Source organism: Plectropomus leopardus, chromosome 4, assembly GCF_026936395.1.
Source record: "Plectropomus leopardus strain MGB_pleo_1.0 chromosome 4, ASM2693639v1, whole genome shotgun sequence".
Taxonomy (NCBI): domain Eukaryota; kingdom Metazoa; phylum Chordata; class Actinopteri; order Perciformes; family Serranidae; genus Plectropomus; species Plectropomus leopardus.
This window is the reverse complement of record NC_142179.1, coordinates 33,176,266-33,197,157: the sequence shown is the minus strand read 5'-3', so window position 1 is coordinate 33,197,157 and position 20,892 is coordinate 33,176,266. Positions and strand designations below refer to the sequence as shown.

Below are 20,892 nucleotides of genomic sequence, written 5' to 3'. Positions count from 1 at the left end.
ACCAATGAAATTGTTAGATTCCAAGTTCAGATTAATGTCTAAGATATATAAGAAAAATCTCAGATCTCAAAACTGTCTCTCTGTTTCAATAGCCTTGTCCTGCAATGTAAGAAAAGGGGCCCCTTGGTGTGACCCTCAGCTCAGCTGGTAGAGTATGTGCCCACGTTAAGCCATTGCAGCGAATCATCTCCTCTCTTTCATTGACAGGCTCAGATTAGTGTTTTGACAACATGATAGGAAGGATCCCTACAGAGATAGACATTTTTGTTAAAAGAGTAAAACTTTTTTTCAATTAATCAAGAATGGCTTCAAAATCACCATTGCCAAAACCACCAGACCCCGCATTAACTAAACATAAATTTTATCATTGTTTAACCCACTTAATTTAAAGTTAATAGAAACAAAATAAAACTCACAAAAACTCTTGGTTTGTCTTTCTGTTCCAACAATCGCCAACTCTGGTTCGGTTAAAATAAACCCTTAAATTAGGCAGTTGGATGTGAAAATCTGCCGGCTCTATACATGCTAAAATGACTGTTTATTTAAATGAAGTCTTATGGGTTTGGCAAAGGTAATTTCGAGGCTGTTTTTGGTTAAACAAAAAAGGTCTATCTCTGTTGGGATCCTTTCTGCAATGTTGTCAGACACAATAATAATCTGAGCCTGTCAGCGGCAATAATTAGCACTTTCAGTGGACAAACATCGAGGGGGCACAAAAGTCCCAAGTGATTACACTGCAGCTTGTTCTGCCACTGCTGGGTTTTGCTTAATATTGGACCAACTTCAAAAATTGTTGTTCGCAGTAGTCACTTACACAGAGAAAAACAAATACGGACAACAACAAAGTTACTATTTAAAGCTGTAGACAACACACTACATTAAACATTGTTCAAATGACACCAAGAAGCATGGTGAGTAAACTCTTCATGTACGACAGTTTTATTTACCTGAAACCAAAGTTCATGTGATACATTGTACAATCATCTCTGAAAATACAGTACAGCAGTTTGGCAAAAAATGCCAGCGGAGGGACTGCCTGCCGTTCTCATGGTAAAGCGTATGCATCACTGCACCGCTGCACATCCACCTTCCCAGATATGGCAAAATCTGCTCCAAACATGTTGCACATCTCAGTGCAAAGCAGAAAAAAAAGGCTGTTTAGTTTTTTAAATATTCCATAAAAGTATTTCCTTAGGAAAGATGAACTGTTTTTTTGAGCTTATTTAACATTTGTACTATCTGACGAATGTCTATTCTATTTACCAATACTATACATTGTCTATTACACAAGTCTGGTAAAACAGATGGCTGATTCAGCGGACATGCACCATGGAATATTGTACAAGTTGCTGTACACGGTACTAAGATCTTTGTCTAAAAAGATGGCATGAGAATTGTAATCTAAGGCTCTTCATGCAGGAGGATGGAAGGACTGATGAGGTGGCGTTGGCTAGTTTTCATCAGACGTTTATTCATGGCCATTCTATAAAAACGATGTAGGAACTTTACGAGCCTCTGTCTTCATATTAATTAACTTGACATGCAGCTCTTGTAAAGATGTGCTGCCCCAAAACACACATGCACAACACAAAACAAAACCAAAGTTTCTGCAAGGAATTTAGAAGAGAGGTTGGGCCTACTTGGCCTTTGCTGCAAAGAAAAAAGAAGAGAGAGGAAGAGATCACATCAGTGGAGAATCACAGGCCAAAGTAAACGCATCTGAGTAGCAAATCACTGAAATTCATCAAGACATACTTTAATAAAAAAGAGCAAATATATTAAGGCCATGCTACAGGCAAGCAGAAGTTAGATAAAATGACAAATGCAATTAAAAATATAAATAAAAACACCACGTCCTGTGATGGTGTGGGGGCACTTAAATGTCAGTGTCTCTGCCAGTTGCCAAAACATGCTGCCAGACTACAGTCAAAAATAACCGGCACCTGTGACAGTGCCGGTTCAAAATGCAAAAGGCTCCTATTTCTCCTCAGTGTGTACCTGGCACTTAGTGACATTGAAGGCATTTACAAACTCTCAAACACCTTCTCTTACTCTTGTACCATTAAAAAGTATACTTTAGAAAACTGCTAGTCCTATCAAAATATATGAGGAGCTGTCATTGCTGTCACGTTCACAATGACAGACTGCAAAGCTGCAACCACATAAGAGAGCGCTAGTTGGCATGCAGGTTAAAGTGTACTCACTCTGCAGGTAAACAGGTGGAAGGCATTGGAAGAAACAACAATTAGCTTTAAAATAAAAAGAATATCAAAGCACTCGCTGGCCTGATATTATTGGAGCAGGCATGCAGAGAGGCTTAGACCAAGCTTGAGTAAACTAGTGTAAATGTATGGAGCATTTTGACATCAACAACAACCAAAAAAAAATCTATACAGAGTTTCTACTTTGTGTGCTATGTACAGATATACAGACTCTTCCAATGACCGCTCATCCACGTTGTGCTCAGTTGATAAGACTAACAGCTTCTTGGTGCCTTTTTACATATTCAAGTACAGTATGTGCACATTATACATACATTATAAAGATTATTAAGATGCAAAATCAAAGACTGAAAGTTGAGACTGAATCTCAAATCGTAAAAATAAAAATCAAGACAAAACTGTATTTTCTTCAAGTAAACAAATTTTACAACAGGCTTTATCAAAAAGAAAAACTGCTCTGAATCAAACTGGTAACATGTCTTTGTCTTTTCTTCCCTCCAGTAATGAGGAAAAGAAATATATATATATATATATATATATATATATATATATATATATATATATATATATATATATATATTAAAAAAAGAACATAAAAATGTGTGTGAGGGCTTTGTCTCTACTGCAAAAGAAAATGATGCTTACCTCAACACTTCAGGTGCTAATCTATGAAATGATTGATACGACAAATGGACAGTAATGATCATATTATTACAGCATTGAGGTAGCTGTGCTCTGCCTAATGCAGAAAAGAATGAATGACGACGCATGGAGCTCAAAAAATGACTGTAGAGAGTCACGCTGGGGCAAATCTATTCAAATCTTTGCCCCCAAAATTAGTATAGTACTATACGGTCCTCAATATTACATTCTCTTCACACCCAGCATTCTCGTCCCCACAGCCCCTCCCAAAAATTACAAAATATTAATTATCATAAAATAGTGTAAATTCTCTGTACAGCTCAACACACAGCTCCAACACGGTAGGCTTCTCTAACTGTTCAACACAGGGGATCAAGAGAGAGAGAAAAGCATGATGGTAAAATAAAAGACGTGGTCGTAATGTCAGTCAAAGTCATCAAAATATGACTAAACCCCGGCGCCCCGCCCAAAAATATGTATCGGTGAAAATGTCCTAAATACAAAAGATCTGACAGCAGCGTCAGAGCAGGTGCAGGTGTTGACTGTAAGTTGTTCTGCGTTAATGTAACTGTGTTAGATGTGTGTGTTAATGTCCACGTCACACTGGTGCACAGGGAGGGTGGTGTGCTGGAGTCAGTCAGGGCCACAGCACGGAGGACACGTTAGTGTCGGTGCTGTAGATCCACAGCACCAGGGGCAGGGAGATGGCCACGAAGGGCCAGGAGATCCCCTCGGCACATGCAGACAGAGAGTGGCCTTTTCTGGCCGGCTTCTCCAGCTGTTTACCAAATTCCAAGTAGTTCCTGGCCAAAAACTTTAGCAGCTCGTCCAGCAGGATGACGGGCACGGAGATCTTCAGCACCATCATCCACTGGGTTGCATCCAGAGGGGTGATCTGGAAGATGACCTGAGAGAGAGCATGACAACGTTCACCATCACAGCTGCTTTTTTTTTAACAACATGAGGTGACATGGCTGTCCGCACAGGTAACTCCTGTTGGAGATAAACCTCTACCCTTCCTAAGGTCACCATCATATTCAACCCTGCAGTACATACTGGAAGCTCCACAAGGTGTGTAGGTGTGCGTATTGGAGTCTGGTCGCATAGTGACTTATAGGGGACCTATTATGCTTTTGGGTTTTTCCCCTTCTTTGTTGTTTTGTGTAGCATTTTTGTGCTTGTAAAAACTCTCCTAAGTAAAAAAGTCTGAGCCAAAGGGAGCTCTCTCTCCCTCAGAAGACACTGCTCCCAAACTGCCCGAAATTGCTCGTTTGACTTTAAGTGTTTACTTTGTGATATCACAATGTAACAAATACAATCGAATATGCAGAGTGAGCAAGCTGACCAATCAGAGCATGACCGGGCTTTTCGGGAGGCGGGACATAAGCTCAGACAGAGCTGCTGCAGCAGAGGGCAGTATGAGACACATGATGTGTTTTTTGAACATTAAAGCATGTAAACCTATTCTAGTAGACCCCCAAAATGCAAATATGATCCAGCATAATAGGGCCTCTTTAATCCTTACAATAAGCTGAGGGTAAAAAATGATCATTTGTAGTTTACAGGGAGATATGTGGGGGACTTTTTCTTGCTGGCTGGAATCGAAGCTAGTTTGCTCACAACCTCAAAGTGAGGATAAGACCCCAGGAAGTCACAGTGTCAAGAAACAGTCCACCATATTATTAGTGAGCTCTATAGAGGAGCTGGTAGGTGGGTTATATATTTACCTTTGGACGGAGAAAGGGTCGCTGTTTCCCACAACTTTAGTCATAGGGTTCAGATATCACAGTGATATCAATCTTCTCATATAACTCTCAGCAAGAAAGCAAAGAGGTGTATTTCCCAAAATGTTGAACTTACATATTTTAAGATCCATATCATGTACTGTGATGCAACATCTAGCTATAAACTGGGGACATTTATTGGGACATCATACTCCTGTCTCCTCACTGTGTTCTTGCTGTGAGCGATCTAATAAAGGAAATATGACAGTGTTTTTTTCTTGTATTTTACCCATCAGCTTCTATTGCATGTTTGTAATAGAGCCATACAACCACTAGAGGGCACATAAGACCACATAACTCCTGAAACTCTACCTGCAGTAACTAAGTAGAGCAGCCAGCTTATTTCAGACCTTTCCTCTTAAAATGACAGCACCATCAAGCCATCATTGAAAAAACTGATTCTGTAAAACTCACAGGCAGAGGTTCCACATAGAGGATGAGGAAGTGGAGGGACATGGAGAGGCAAATGGCCCCCAAAAGCCAAATGTTCTCCCAGGGAGGCATCCGCAGGAGAGACTGGTTCTCGGACAGACTGGACATATGAGACAACACAAATGGTTAATTCATTTGTAGTTTTCCTTCTCTGAGTGGAAATAATCCCTAGATGAGAGCGTCCATCTTTCCGAGAGGCACTTCTTTACCTGTTGAGGGCGTTGCACATCTCGATGGTGACCAGCACAGACAGGGCCATGGTCATCGGGTAGGGCGACTCAAACACGTGGCAGTCCAGGCCGTCAAAGTCTGGGTTGTCTGGGGCGCACTGCAGGAAGTGGCTCTGCAGGGAGGAAGGCGGGGGAGTGAGGGGGAGGCAGAGAGCTGAGGGGAGCTGAGGGATGATCACTCAGACAGGCAGACTTACCAGCTGGTACAGAGTGAGCTGAGGTCCATCGTCAGAGAGAGTAAACCACCAGGCAGCAGCTCCCACTGTGGCTGCGCCCACGTAGCCTGAGAGCGAAAACACCAAACATCATCATGACTCATTTGTAAAACTACATGGAGGTAAATTAAAGATTCTTCTGATATATGTAACAAGAGATACTGCCAACGGTTGTATGCCTCTGCGCAGCTGTCAAGTTGCACTTGTTTACATCCATATCTGTAAAAACACACACACACACACACACACACACGCACACACACACACACACACACACACACACACACACACACACACACACACACACACACACACACACACACACACACACACACACACACACACACACACACACACACCTAGCTACCTACCTTCCCCCGGCAGCACTGAAGATCCCTACAATCAGCACAGTTTCAACAGCCATGATCAGTGTCACCAATTCAGCATCTCACCAAATGTGTCCGTTTCTGAGATATGAGGTTGAGTAATGGCCAGAAAAGTGTTTTTGCAGAATATTACGTACAAGTTGACCTTTGGCTTCTTAGATTTAAAATGTCAGCACTTCATCATTTTATCCTATAATACATTTGTGTGAAATTTTTGAATGAGAAGGTTGGTCACAGTAACCTTGTTCTTGCCCATAAACCATTAAAATCTAATCAGTTCATCTTTGAGTCTGAGTGAATGTTTGTGCCAAATTAGGAAAAATTCCCTCAAGGTGCCCTTAAATTCACAAGACTCAGATGGACAACCCCAAAACATACTGCCTCTGGCTACAGCTATCGCCGGCTCCAGAAATTGACATCATCCTTCCTTTCCTATCCATTTTCAACTTACATCCAATGGCCAGGTATCTGAAGAAGAGCCAGCCAGAGATGAGGGGCTCCTTGGCATTACGTGGAGGCTTCTCCATGATGTCCAGATCTGGGGGGTTGAAGCCCAGGGCGGTGGCAGGGAGGCCATCGGTCACCAGGTTGACCCAGAGCAGCTGGACTGGAATCAGAGCCTCGGGGAAGCCCAGCGCCGCAGTGAGGAAGATGCTGTCAAGAGAAACAACAGTAAGCAACTATAATGACATGTTCGGGGTTTGTCAATTATCAAATCAATCTATTACAATCCAACCCTCCTTAATCATAAGAACAAAAATTTACATAATTCTTGGGTCATTTGCTCCTCAGGAAACTCACCAGACAACCTCGCCCACATTGGAGGAGATGAGGTATCTGATGAACTGCTTCATGTTGTTGTAAATAGCTCTGCCTTCTTCCACTGCGGCCACGATGGAAGAAAAGTTGTCATCAGCGAGGACCATCTCAGAGGCTGACTTGGCCACGGCAGTGCCAGAGCCCATGGCGATGCCAATCTCTGCCTTCTTCAAGGCAGGGGCATCATTCACTCCATCGCCTGTCTGTGGAGAAATATTTCATTACAGAAGAATGATTTCTTTTGCTCTAACACAAGCAAATCCACACACTTTACACCATGTTTTTGCAAGAAATACCCACAAATTTCAGAGCAACAAGTGAATTATCTTTTTTGTTTATTTACTTTTTGTTAGGGTTTCTTTTTAAGAACGCTGAAAACAGAATGACACATACGTATGTGCCCGGCAAACACGAAACATGCTTTAGATAAACCAAAATTAACTAAAAAACTAGGGAAAGGTCCCTCTTAAATAAAAGCAAAATCTGCACATATATACATCCATATACACATACATGAACATATGCAGGCATATACACACCTACACGTGCAAAAGCGCATATCCATTTACTTACAAAATCTACTTAAAAGAAAAAACATAATTTAAGTTGGAAAATATGCCCATAACATCTGTGTGTTGCTGCAATACAAAATTAGGCCTTACAGCGGACATTTGGTTAAGCCATTTTGACCAATTTTCATCAAAAATACTAGCTTGGGTTCTTATTTTTAATGTGATTCTCTCCATCGGTTAGGCATCTTTTCAGTGGCAAGCAGAAATAAATAAATAAATAAAGATCAGCGAGAAACTCAGACTTCATACCATAGCAGTGATCTCGTCAAATCCTTGCAGGAACTCAACAATCTTGGACTTGTGGGAAGGCTCGACACGGGCAAAACAGCGAGCGTGAGTCACAGCCTCGCGCTGATCGTAGGGTGAGAGTTCGTCAAACTCTCGCCCGGTGAAGGCCATGCGCTCCACATCGTCCTCCTCTGTCAGGATGCCGATGCGACGGCAGATAGCCACAGCTGTGCCCTTGTTGTCTCCGGTGATCATGATGACGCGGATGCCGGCCTGGCGGCACAGCTTGATAGAAGCAGCCACCTCCTGTCTGGGAGGGTCCAGCATGCCGACACAGCCGACGAAGGTCAGGTCAGACTGGACGCAGAGAGACAAAGACATGACTGAAAATTTGCTAATTAAAGAATACCCTACAATTAAAGGAAAATATTCCACCTTTGTTTCTGTTGTTGATGGCAACATAATTATGTATATTTTCATTTGCCGTTTCTCTTTTTCTATCTTCTGGACCATCAATAATTGTTTAGGTAGCATTTTTATTCACTGATTATTTCTTTTAGTACTTAAAAAACACTCAATCTGAAGTCCTGTCTTAGCAGTTTTATTAAGATGATGCCTTGCTATGAATGTTATGTATTGGACCTTACTTATTTACTGTTTGTTTTTTGCTGTAATACAAGCAGTTAAAAAAAATCTAATAAAAATACTTGTTAAAAAGATGAATACTGAGTAGAAACTAAAAACAGCTAATTTTATTATAACATGAAAAAACCCACCTGTGCTGTAAATAATGTATTAGCTGTGTTGATGTGTTATGTGTCTGTTCCATTTCTGATTATTATTATAACTACTCATTTGTTTGTTTGTTATGTTGTTATGCCCTTTTATTCCATTTGAGCCCCGGTCAGGCAGTGCAATTGAATTTCATTGTATTCATCTGTACAATGACAATTAAGATATTCCATCTATCTATCTTCATGTTAGGGAGGGAATTACCGTCATTATTTGAATAGATTGTTAATTCTGGAGGGGATGTTTTTACTATAAGCCCTTTCAGATTTCTTAACCTCTCGTGCACAATTTTTGCTATGTTTTTTATTATCCACTTTTTTTTTAAATCACATCTTGTGTGATAATAAATTCCAATTCATATTCAAAGCAATTGTACCAGACATTATATTAAATAAAAATAATTTAATACTTACCTCATACTCTGAGAATTTGGCAGTGTCGGACAGTATCATGTCCTCCATTTTTGGCGGGCTGTCTCGTGTGGCCAGAGCCAAACACCTCAGGGTGTCACGACCTGTCCCGTACTCACGGATCACAGACATGATCTTTTCCTTGATGCCTTTGGTGATGGGAACTTTGTTGTTGCCGACTCTGACGTAAGTGCACCTCTCGATAACTCCCTCCGGGGCTCCCTGTGGGCAACAGCAGAGGAATGAAATATTCACAACATGGTAGCGGACTGTCGGGCATCCAGAGCAGAGCCACTGACAGGTCCTCCGGACATGTTTCTCTCAGTGTACCTTGACAAACATCTTGCCCATGGAAGATCGAGACTTGTTGGGGGTGCAGAAGACAGACATGGACTTCCTGTCTCTGGAGAACTCCAGGGTGAACTCCTTCCTCATCAGCTGCTTGATCACCTGCTCAGACAAACAGGACAGACAGAGTGAGAAAAACCTGCTGAGTGGGAGCAGTGGAAATCTGCAGCGTGTGCAGGTGACGGAGCTGCTGTCACTCACTGAGTTGCAGGCGTTTGCTCTGTCAATCTTGGACAGGCTGTGGACTTCAGTGTCAAAGACATTCATTTTCTCCACCAGACAGGTCAGCGCGGTCTCTGTGGCCTCCCCGACCTTCTCGTACACACCTTTCACCTGAAATAGCAGAAACAATCATGCAATTATTTTTACTATAACCTTGCAACTGCAACACATCAATGTCACACTAAGCAGGCAGATAATGATTAGATTTTGGTACCATACATCTGTTAGTGATACTCAACAAAATACAGTGATATAATGTAACAAAGTAATAATACTTTAACACACACATTACTTTGGTATTTTTTGGGAGTATCTGTACTTTGCTTGAGTTTTTATATTTCTGCCAACTCTCATTTTTACTCCTGTGCATATCTTAAAATAAAATGTAAACTTTTACATTAATATATTTCCCTGAAACATTTCAGTTGCTTGTTATAAAATAGAAAAAGAAAGGAGGGGAAAATGAAACTTTTTTCTTTAAATCATCTAGTTGTAAAAAAAAATATCTAATTTTCTTTTACATATAAAGAAATACACTTTATAATTCTCAAAATTCTGACAACATGCTTTTTTATTACCAACAAGTACTTTGATACTACAGAAAATAGTATAGAAAACATCAGATACTTTAAGACTTTTGCTCAATTAATATTCTAATAGCTAACTTCTACCAAAGTCATTTTCTTATAAGATATCTGTATTTTTATTGAAGTAAAAGGTACTTCATCCCCTTATCCACACTGACAAAATATACCACAAAAAAAAAGGCCTCCCAAAACGCCCTTCTCTCTTGTCAATTTGTTTTTAATCCAATGTTCATGTGTCAGGGTGCAAATTGGTAGCATTGCCTATTTGCACCTCAAATTAATCTCCTGAAGCTGCCCTGCACATGATGGATGTGCATTTGGATGCATATGTGTATATGCAGCTATGTTGATATATGACGTTATTATATAAAGTGATTTGCAGGCAGGGTTCAGACCTCGTTGAAGTCCAGAGAGGAGTCATTACACAGGGCACAGATGGTAGCCAGTTCAACCAGGGCATCATACTGGGAAGGTCTCACTGATTTACCATCCTGGAACCTGAAGGAAAGTAGAGTATTAACCTGTTTGTGTACAGAACATGTTAAAAATAAGAATCTTCTCTATTGTTGCATTTAAATAGCTATCTTTAACCTCATACACTCCATTATAGCTACAATCCTCTACATGAGCTTTCAGTTAGATCTGCCTGTTATGTAGTCAGCTGTGAAGTACTCACACTTCTCCCTCAGGTGCGTACGTAGAACCTGAGATGGTGAACTCTGACAGAGAGCAGCTGTCAGCTTCAGCTTTGTCGATGACGAACATCTGGAGAACAAGAGAGCAGGTGGGACAAGAACAAATATGAGTTTTTCGTGTGATCGTGTCAGTGTTTGATTCATTTCTTTCCTGACACAGCAGGTGGCAGCAGAAACCACAGAAATCCCAGGCGGCCCTGCGGAGTGAGGGCTCATTTAGACAGAAGATGAGCCTGCAGTGTTACAGAGTGTCTCTGTGAGGGCCAGGCTGGGTGGCCAACTGCCTAATGTGAGAAAAGGGTGTTTAGTTTCTCTCCATAAGTAAACACAAGAGGCTGCCAAGGAGAAAGTTAAGAGGGACGCTGTGCCCAAAAGGAAGAAGCCGCAGTGCCAGGCCTGCTCCCGAAGGATGCTTTCATTCTCTCTCTCTCTCTCTCTCACACACACGCACAGTCTTGTTTCCATCACTACAGAGGACATTACAGTGACTTAATTTCCTGGAGACTTACCCTTACCCTAAACATAAATACTTTGTTATCCAATCCTAATCCTGTCCAAATGCTCCTGTCTTACCAAAATTAGTGTGTATATGCAGGTTTTTTTCATAAAGGAAACCCCTCTAAATAGTTGACAAACTCCTTTACCAGTGCCAGTAGTCAAGTATGACTTTGTCTTTTTTTCTGGTGTGTCACAATCGCACCAGAGAACAGGATTAGTTAACAGTAGAAAGCAGCATGGAGGCCTGTGAAAATGTGACAGTGGTTACTTCTTATATCTGTTGCTCATTCAGTCTCTCTTTCAAACACAGCGTTGACAAGTTTGGAAAGATGTTTGAGTGCTTCTTGGACAGATAAAGATAGAATTTGAGGCTGCGATGACTAAGAGTTGCAGAAGTTATCGATGGTCACACTGGAATAGAGCCAAAAATTAGTGTGTCAACTGGGGTGTCATGTTTCCATCACTGCTGATCGGACCTGGACCTGATAAATACTGTGACTACTGCATTATTTGAGTCATTTGTCCCAGCAACATATGTAACTTAAATGTAACCTAAAGCCTTAAATGTAACTTTTCCCACTGAAGACAAAATTCCAGACGTTAGTGGGGTTTTTTTTGTACAATGGGAAATGGGTTTAAGTCTTAGATCTAAAATGTTTTAAGTTAAATGATGAGTTTTCTCTGTGACTGTGACTGTGTAAACAGATCTGTGTCCCCACAACATAATACACGGAATACATGTATACATACACACACATGCACACTCACCAATGTCAAATCCCGTTGCTATTTTTTTTTTTCTCGGATGATAACTGCAATGGGCATTCAATTTGACTTATTTCATTAAAAAAAAAGCTTTCAAGATTAACAATAGCCAATCAAAAACATTCAATACTAACTTAGGTTGTCCACCCTACCTGACCCAATCCCTTCCAAGAAGTAAAACACTGTATGAGAAAAGAAATCATGGTACAATTGTGTGCAGGTTTTCATTCATTTAGCCATTAGCACATGTTGCAATAATTCATCATAAAATGTTGCATGTGCCATTTATGTATCTGTGAAATAGAAAAATACATTCCTTATCTAAAATTCATGAAAGTTTTTTTTCTTTTTGTTACAAGAGTCAACAAGCACAACCCTTTAGACGGTTTGGTCTGCATGTCCTGAGAGCAAATGTTTTCTCTTTTCAGTAGTTTCATCGATGGCTCTCTGTGAATAACCATAAATCTCTGAAAACAGCAGTAATTGCACCATCACAAGGCTATTTAATCAAAGCCAGTACAACATGTGGCCCAAACAAAACAGAAGCCTAAACAACTGTTTGATAAAAAACTGTAAATTAATGCCACAAATCTAATTCAGGCTTTGCCAAACTTCTGAGAAAGCACTGAACGGGCATCCAAGGGGGATTAAACTTTAATAAATGCTGAAATGCCTTAATGTGGGGCCAAGCACTGCTGGGGTGCCACTCACTGACACAGAGAGAAAAAGGAACTACAGGCTGGCTGCTTTGCAGCTTGGTGACGCAAGGTCAGTTATGCAACAGCAGCACTGCAAGTCATCCAACAGCTCAATGTAGATTAGAGGAGCGGCGGTATCTTGCCTTCTCGTTAAATAACCTGAATACCTGATCACAAGGAACACTCCACGCACTCTGTTTGCACAGACTGCATTAGCATTTTAGCTGACAAATGTATTGAAAGTGACTTACGCAGTCACAGTTTCTCCAACTGCTGTCATCTTATTCAAACACCAGCAGGGACAACAAAGATGACAAAGCACAGACGACCAAACTGCTCAGCAATGCACCAAGACAGAGAGAGTGTGTGTGTGTGTGTATGTGTGTGAGGGAGACTCACTCTGCAGACAGACATCTGGTTGGTGGTCAGGGTTCCTGTCTTGTCGGAGCAGATGACAGAGGTGCAGCCCAGGGTCTCCACGGATGGCAGGCTGCGGACAATGGCGTTCTTTTTGGCCATGCGGCGAGTGCCCAGGGCCAGGCAGGTGGTGATGACAGCAGGAAGACCCTCAGGGATGGCGGCAACAGCCAGCGCCACGGCAATCTTGAAGTAGTAGACTGCCCCGCGGATCCAGGAGCCTCCATGGACAGGGTCATTAAAGTGGCCGATGTTGATGATCCACACGGCGATGCAGATAAGGGAGATGACCTTTGACAGCTGCTCGCCAAACTCATCCAGCTTCTGCTGCAGGGGCGTCTTCTCCTGCTCCGTGGCTGCCATCTCGTCTCGTATCTTGCCGATCTCTGTGTTAACACCGGAGGCCACGACCACACCCACGGCCTTCCCAGCTGCGATGTTGGTACCCTGAAATAACAACACACATACATGTCTGAGCACATCTGATTACATCTCACACATCTTGAAATTACAACAGGAGCGGGTTTTTCCAGGAAGTTAACAGAAACTAAACAAACAAGAAGTGGAAGGACGTCAACAGGATGTGTGATAACTTTTGCAGATTCAAGCTTACAGAGAAAAGCATGTTCTTCTTGTCCTGATTGACAGCACGGGGGTCGGGCACGGGGTCGGTGTGTTTGATGACGGAGACAGATTCACCTACAAAGACAACAGAAGACAGCAGGTGAAATCAGTTTGCATGTGTCTCTGCAGATGATCTTGGGGAACAAAGCACCGCCAATTATCTCGACAGAGAGAGATCTATGGAGCTGATCATTCATGCTGCCTCACTGATCTTTCATATCCTCATGAATGTTTCAATTCAGAGGCAAACATGTTAATTGGAAAGTGTCATGATACACCTCTGGGCTCATTCAGCTGCCAGCTCAAACCATCTTTATTTTTGACTTTCATACAGCTATTCTGGTTCTTCAAACACAGCTGGAGAATTGATCCATTGATCTTGGATTACGTGGGATAACTTTGTGCTATAATTTTGAAAAAAAAAGGGAGCATCAGTGTAGAGTCTGAAGTTGATTTAAAGCTGGGGAATGCACTGTGCCAGGAGTGCAGCCAAAGCTCAATTTTCATTTTAGTACAGACATGGACATATATGTGCAAACAATTTCAAGGTATATAGTACTTTAAACTGTAGTTGGGAAATTTTATAAAGTATTACAGTTTTCAAATTTGCTGACATTGTTACTATATCCAAAGAGAACTACATGAGATGGACAATATGTGAAAAATCATATTCCTCTTTCTTCTTTATAGCCTGCAGCACTAGCCTTGCTGCATGTGAATGAAAACAACCAATCAGAGCCAAAGACTCTATAACACAGCTGTCAATCACTGCCCGGGAACTGTAGTCAAAGTATCAAACTAGGTAGCGCTGATCAAGTATGAATAAAGATTCTGTTTCTGCATTGCCTATTTCTTGCCTTAAATATTTTCATAAATGTATTTTAGCGTACTGTTAAGCTGTAAAATAAGAAAGTTTGCTCCTGCAGGTGGGAGATGCTTGTTTTATGCTTGACTGTTTTCAAAATGGTGGCCAGGTCACAAACATTCTCATTTTATAGCTAAACCGTACACTAAAATCTGTTTCTGAAAACATTTGAGGTGAGAAACAGTCGATGCAATAACAGAATCTTGATTCATATTTGATCAGCGCTGCCAAGTTTGACAGTTTGAACACAGTTCACAGGCCGTGATGGACATGATTGACAGCTGTGTGGATTCTGGTGAATACCATTAGAAGCAAATAACTGATTATGTCTCCTGTGCTTCAAAAGTTATTTTCATAAAAGTCACAGACTGTGTCTATACCTGTCAGGACTTGGTGGTGATATTTAAGGCTTTGTATGAAAACAATGAGCAACCTCACTTGTCCATTACGTTAAATAAGAGAGATTCAAATTTTTACCTTCAACCCTGTGTGACTTTCTTTTTATTACTGAATAATTAGCATGTAATCAAAGATTTAAATGTTTGAAGGGAAATATAGAATGGCACAGCCTTGAACATATGAGAGGAAAAAAAGTATTAAAAGATAACAAAATTATAAGCAATATGTTGTGTTTCAGCTTTCCTATGTGTAAAAGTATAAAATAAACATGACCAAAAAAGAAGGGGAAAGTTAGACTTGCTTAGTCAGTAAGTCATGACCAAAGAAATACCAACATATGTGCACTCCTCAGCCAAGCTATTTTATAGATGTAAAATGAACATGTCACAGTTGTAAAGCAAACTAATCAACAAAATGTTGAGGTTTAACAAGAAAATAACATCTTAACAATCAATTCAACAAGACCCAAGTTATCAGGGGAAAGAGAGAAATCATGTGTTGGCTGTGATGTCATCAGCAGACATGTCTTACCGGTCAGAATGGACTGGTCTACCCTCAGAGTTGTTGATTTGATGGAACAGATACGGATGTCAGCAGGCACCTTGTCTCCAACTGTAACAAAACAGAGCCGCAAATAGAGAAAGCATACAAACAAAAGCATGAGGAGCATCAACACACAGAAAAATCTATTAGAAATAGAAAGCTCATGTTAATAACAACAACCAGAATAAACAGTTAAATTGTCATAACATTATATAACACTGAAGGTTTGATTTCCACCGAGTCTACCTGTTCACTCCTGGTACAATGCTGTTTGTGTGTGTACAGACTAAATGAAGATTTAACAGATGAGATGTTGTCTGTTTTCTGCAGGCAGTAACTTAGCATTGGTGTAAACTAAACTGATGAAGCACAGCTCATTACAGGGAGGTTGCTGTGCCACACAGCAGCAGAGCAGTGTTGCCATCGCTGCAGGGAAAGAGAAGGAGAGAGCCAAAGAAAGAGGAGGAAATGAAGGACCTGTGAGCCATAAAAGGCCTGTCTCAAAGGAAAAGGCCAATTTGGGTACATCGGAATTGCAGTGACCCAATTCAACTTCCTAATGGTACATAAAGGCAATGGAAACTGGAGAAATGGCTCAGGCTATGGCACAGTTCCATGGACATAGTCTACATATAGGCCCTACTTTGTTAAAAATCCAAATTGTATCAGATTTTTACAAAAGGCAACAGAGAACATATTATCATCAGAATCCAGGAACACACTCCAGCCTGCCAGTAGCTCAGTAAACTTGTTTTTTTCAAAGTTGCTAAAAAGACTGATTTAATTAAAATTGTCATTTTTAAGTTGCAACAACTTCATAAAATTAAGTAAGTATAACTTGATTTTAAGTAAACTTAACAATTTGATATAAGGTAAACATACATATAGACTTGTTATACTGACTTACTTTTTTCAAGGCCATCTGCTTCCTAGATTTTTTTTAAAAGTAAAATCAGCTGTTCAAAATTGTCAATGTAGCCCAAACTCTTGCATAGAAAAAATACAAAGATTTTATAAAATGTACCAGTGTCCAGATTCCCATTTGAGGGAGACACGTACTGTAATCCAAAACCCTCTATGCCCTTGAGGAGGATAAAATAGCAATGGGAACAACAATGCATGCAGCCAAAAGTGGGGAAAGCATTTCATGACATACTTTAATATGCTGATCAGGTTTAAATGTGGCCGTATAATGGCAGCTGTTTCCTCCTCATTGCCACAGCAAAGGAGGAGAGACAAGGGGACAAAGACTGGGGCCAAACTCTAGTGCATCACCTTGGAGAGACACTCATGCTTCATGAGTGTTGACTCGAAGCTGGATGATCTTCAACTCATTAGATGTCCTGACAGCTGTGCCAGGACCTCTGGTCTGTCAGCAGGTATTGGCCAGTCAAGACAGACATTGACAGCTTTTCTGAGAAGGACTAGGTTGCATCTTTAAACCATCTGAATCTGGAACGACGGGCGCCATGGAAGCTTCACTTCTGAGAAGATCATGCAACCCGGCTCACAGGCTGAACAATGCAGGCTTGGGGGTCACAGTTTCCCCTGGGATTTTTCCAGCCGCGGTGCTGAAGTGTGTGAGTTCTATTTTGTGCTGCCGGAGGATATTTAGCGCATCCACTGACACAAGACGGGCTTTACATACATATTTGTGACTAATTACATTTTCCAAAAAACATTCAATTCACATTATTGCTCTCACATTTCTTGCAAAAACAACTGATGACTGAACACAGATACAAGTTACCGACATAAAATTGTATCCAAGTAGTTCAAGAGGACAGGATTTCCCACACATTCATGTATTTAAAACAACTGCCACCACAAATAGATTTTTGGAGTGGCATCGTTCCTTAGGAGTGCTATAGGAATAAATACACCGTTTAGTTATTTGTAGCACAATTGGGTCAGAGACAGAGCAGCAAAACATCAGGCTCATTGAAAATGAAACTGAACAGTTCATTCTGCTGGGGCTAAAAGCTAACATTCACTTGCAGCAGCTGCTCCTCTCATTCATAGATCTGATTGGCTGTGAAAGAATTGACAAATCAATTATTCACCCCCCAAACTGTAGGAGAAAAAAAAAGATTTATGGAAAGCTCCGCTAGCGCTGCGTTCACAGACATTCTGAATTTAGAGAGGAGCCATAGAATGATACAAGGGGACACAAACAAAATGACTCAGGACAGTCAGGATCCCCCAAGACCAAAAACTGCTACAAAAGCCCCCGGTTTCCCCAAATCAACCCTGCATCATTTCCAGTTGCAGATACAAAACCAATCCTGAAGAAATGCAGATGAGCGAAAGCTGGTATACATAACCATGTATCTCAGTCTCTACAGAGGCATTCAGTGTAACGTGTGTGGTGGGGGAAGAGACAGAGAGAGAGAGAGAGAGAGAGAGAGAGAGAGAGAGAGAGAGAGAGAGAGAGAGAGAGAGAGACAATGTAACTGCAGTCGAGACAGGCAGGTCAGCTGGATGTCAGGTTAGCCGTAAACCATGAATGTAACAATGAATGTTCAATGTGCACTATAGTTTGTTAGAACTGGCAGACCAGTGACGCTATTTTAGGCTTAAAGAAATGATCTCCAGTGTCATCCAAGCTCTTCTAACTGGCCTTCAGACTATTTAGAACAAATATCAGCCCATAACAACTGGTGGCCAATCGATCAGAGACCCTAATCTTGGGATGTTTAATTATATAATCCTGAGGGAAACACTGTCAGTTCAACAGCACTCGACTTCCTGGTGGTATGGATCAATAATGCCGCTGCTTTAACAGAGGAACCCATTTCACAGCAACACTTTTTAGGCTTCGGTGGTATCAGGGTATAACGGTATACCAGGGTATTTAGAAATCCTGAAGGTATGTTTTTCGATATGGTCATGAATATAGGTGCTCCTCTTTCTATTAAAATCATTGTACGTATTGCACAGCTCTACTGGTGGAACAGGCAGCTGAGTTGAAAGACAGCGAAAGGCCACAACACAGAGTGGTGGAGGGATAAGTTACAGACTGTAAACGGCTGGTGTCCAGCTACGGCAGAGAGACTGTGGGAATGACGGCATGTTTTTTTGCATCTAACTTGATGAATAAAGGATTTATTTTGACCAAACCAGAGCTGGCGATCATTGGAACAGTGGACTTACTAACTAGATTACTAACAAGTAACCAAGATGGTTTGGTTGAGTTTTATTTTGTTTCAGTGGAGTATGAATGAAGTGTGCAGTTAAGCCTCATTAGTGACAGAGAGAAAGTTGAAGGCAAAATATGTCGTATTTTTCTGTTTAATAAGGAAAATAGGTTTGAGACTTTACTTTTCTTAACATCTTGTTGGTTTCTATCATGTATTTATTAGTCTGAAAAGCTGAAGGTAAGTAGTGCATTTGCTGTCCAGTGAGGTGTTAGCACTGCACACTTAAACCGTCATATACCATATACCAAAGTGAAATTTCAGCAGGGTACGAAGGTATGAAAAATGAGATACCGCTCAAGCCTACAACACTTTTAACTTTCTTAAGAAAATTAATCCCATCCCTAGAAGAGATGAAAAGGAATATATTTAGTTGTGTCACAGGAAGTTAAACATGAAATGTTCCCCTTAAAAGCCAAAAAGCTTTACAATGACATCCTAGATGGTTGTGTAACACTTCCTTTACTACTTCCTGATACTGACAACTTCTGAGAAAGTGCTGAGACACATGGCTGATGGGATAGGCTTTTAACAATGGAGCTTGCTAATGTAGTAATACATCATACAAAGAGATCAGTGAGTGTTGAGGCTGTGACACTGTGACACACTGGAATTGTCCCGAGGCTGTTATGCTGCAGACCTGCTCAGATGAAGTGTGTATATATCATCTGTCCCTTTGTGTCAACATCCTACTCGGTGGCAGTCCAAGCATCTTCTCAGGCATGACCACATTTTCACCTTTGAGCTTGCCAAGGGGCCATAGAGTCCACAAATTTCAGAGTGGTAAAAGCTATGACCTGGTGATACATTGCACCCAATGTGACTCCCAGAGGTGCCTTTTCCATAGCAGGCGAGGCACCGACTGAACCGAACCGGTTTGCTGTGACTGGCACCTGCCTCTGCAGTGTGTTAGGGGAGAGCATGTTGTTCGGCAAGCCAGCCCTCCTCAGGGCCAGCCAGGAGGCCACATGTGCTGATGGCAGCTGAACAAAAGGCTGACCTCCTGTAACGTTGAGTGGGCCGTGTCAGAATCGTCAACAAGTGAAGCTTCCTGCAGCTTTCCAACACAGCGCTTACTAATCAACTCAAAAGCCACATTTACATGTGCACAATACACATGCAAATCTTAAAACAGTCAATAACAGTAGAATACTAACTTTTCATTCCTTATTCTCAGGTATACTAGAGAGCAGAGCCTGATATATCTATTGTTTGACCGATAAAATCGGTATCAGTGTATATGCTGTCCAATATACTCCACTATGAAAAGTTTATTGTTTTATTTTTACATTATATAATACAGAAAAAGACGCTTGGGATCTTTAAAATGATTAAATCCCGATCGACATTGGTTTTCTTCACTAGCATTTCAGCTTCTTCATGGTTTTGATTTCTTTCAAAAACATGGGGAAATAAAACAACATAATGTCAGGAAATGTCTTGCAAAATGAAAAAAATATAGTGAAAGGTGACAAGGAAATTATCTGAAAATTAGCTGGGTGGGATTATTAGATAAAAAAATGGGGGGAAATGAACAGAAAAAAAGGATTCCACAATTAGCTTTAATATATATTTAAAATTATGTTACAGAAATCTTTTAGTACTTTTTTGAGCACTTATTTGCTCACTTTCACGTGATTTTCTTGTAACTTTTATCAAATTTCTTGCTATTTTGCTGTTTTTTGCGCCATTTCTTGTTATCTTGCTTGTCGCCCTTCAATGTTTTTTTAAAGAAATCAAGCCAAGCTATATTTGAGAAATAACAGCAAAAAAATGTGGTTTTGAATATATGTATATATATATATACTGTATATTTAATATCAGCCAATATATCAACTTTTTTTGGCATTTTAATATCAGTATTGGCATCAGCCCAAAAAAATCCAGTACCAGTCTGGCTCTACTAGAGAGGCTATGTTACCATGACTCAGCACAACCAATGGAAGGAAATAAAATTGTTAATCTTTTTTCCCCACATGTTCTGTTGGGTCCAATTTTAACTTAACTGTACTTGTAACTGTATTATAGGTACATTTTGGTGAGCACGTAGTATAGGTGGATACTGCATAAACCATTCAGGGCAGGAATCTCCCTTCTTTTGCGTCCTCAACACTGTGTTAACACAAGGTAAAAGTCACAACTGAGTTTAACTGTTTTATCAGCAAACAACAGCAGAGTAAATAAGGTTCAGTTAACAGTTGGAGAGGAGAGCCAAACCAATATTTACCAACAACTGACTGTTTTTTTCTTTTGACTGCCTGCTATGATGTCATTGATTCAAACACGTGTCAGCCGACTTTGG

The 20,892-nt window shown here is 40.8% G+C and overlaps 1 protein-coding gene across 2 annotated transcripts in view; it reads right to left on the bottom strand.

Moving 5' to 3' along the window:
* Positions 1-916: 916 nt before the first annotated feature.
* Positions 917-20,892, bottom strand: part of atp2a2a (ATPase sarcoplasmic/endoplasmic reticulum Ca2+ transporting 2a) — a 33,065-nt gene continuing 13,089 nt past the window's right edge. The window contains exons 6-21 of one of the 2 annotated variants that reach the window (XM_042488854.2): positions 15,382-15,462; positions 13,576-13,661; positions 12,945-13,409; positions 10,566-10,654; positions 10,285-10,387; positions 9,282-9,413; positions 9,063-9,182; positions 8,736-8,954; positions 7,552-7,887; positions 6,713-6,933; positions 6,363-6,565; positions 5,508-5,593; positions 5,290-5,423; positions 5,063-5,180; positions 3,651-3,771; positions 917-1,650 (exon numbers count right to left, since the gene is read on the bottom strand). In XM_042488854.2, coding sequence (XP_042344788.1) covers positions 1,637-1,650; positions 3,651-3,771; positions 5,063-5,180; positions 5,290-5,423; positions 5,508-5,593; positions 6,363-6,565; positions 6,713-6,933; positions 7,552-7,887; positions 8,736-8,954; positions 9,063-9,182; positions 9,282-9,413; positions 10,285-10,387; positions 10,566-10,654; positions 12,945-13,409; positions 13,576-13,661; positions 15,382-15,462 — 2,528 coding nt within the window. In that variant the 3' untranslated portion in view covers positions 917-1,636. Of the gene's footprint in view, positions 3,772-5,062; positions 5,181-5,289; positions 5,424-5,507; positions 5,594-6,362; positions 6,566-6,712; positions 6,934-7,551; positions 7,888-8,735; positions 8,955-9,062; positions 9,183-9,281; positions 9,414-10,284; positions 10,388-10,565; positions 10,655-12,944; positions 13,410-13,575; positions 13,662-15,381; positions 15,463-20,892 lie in introns of both variants that reach the window. The other variant, XM_042488853.2, reaches the window with a different exon arrangement.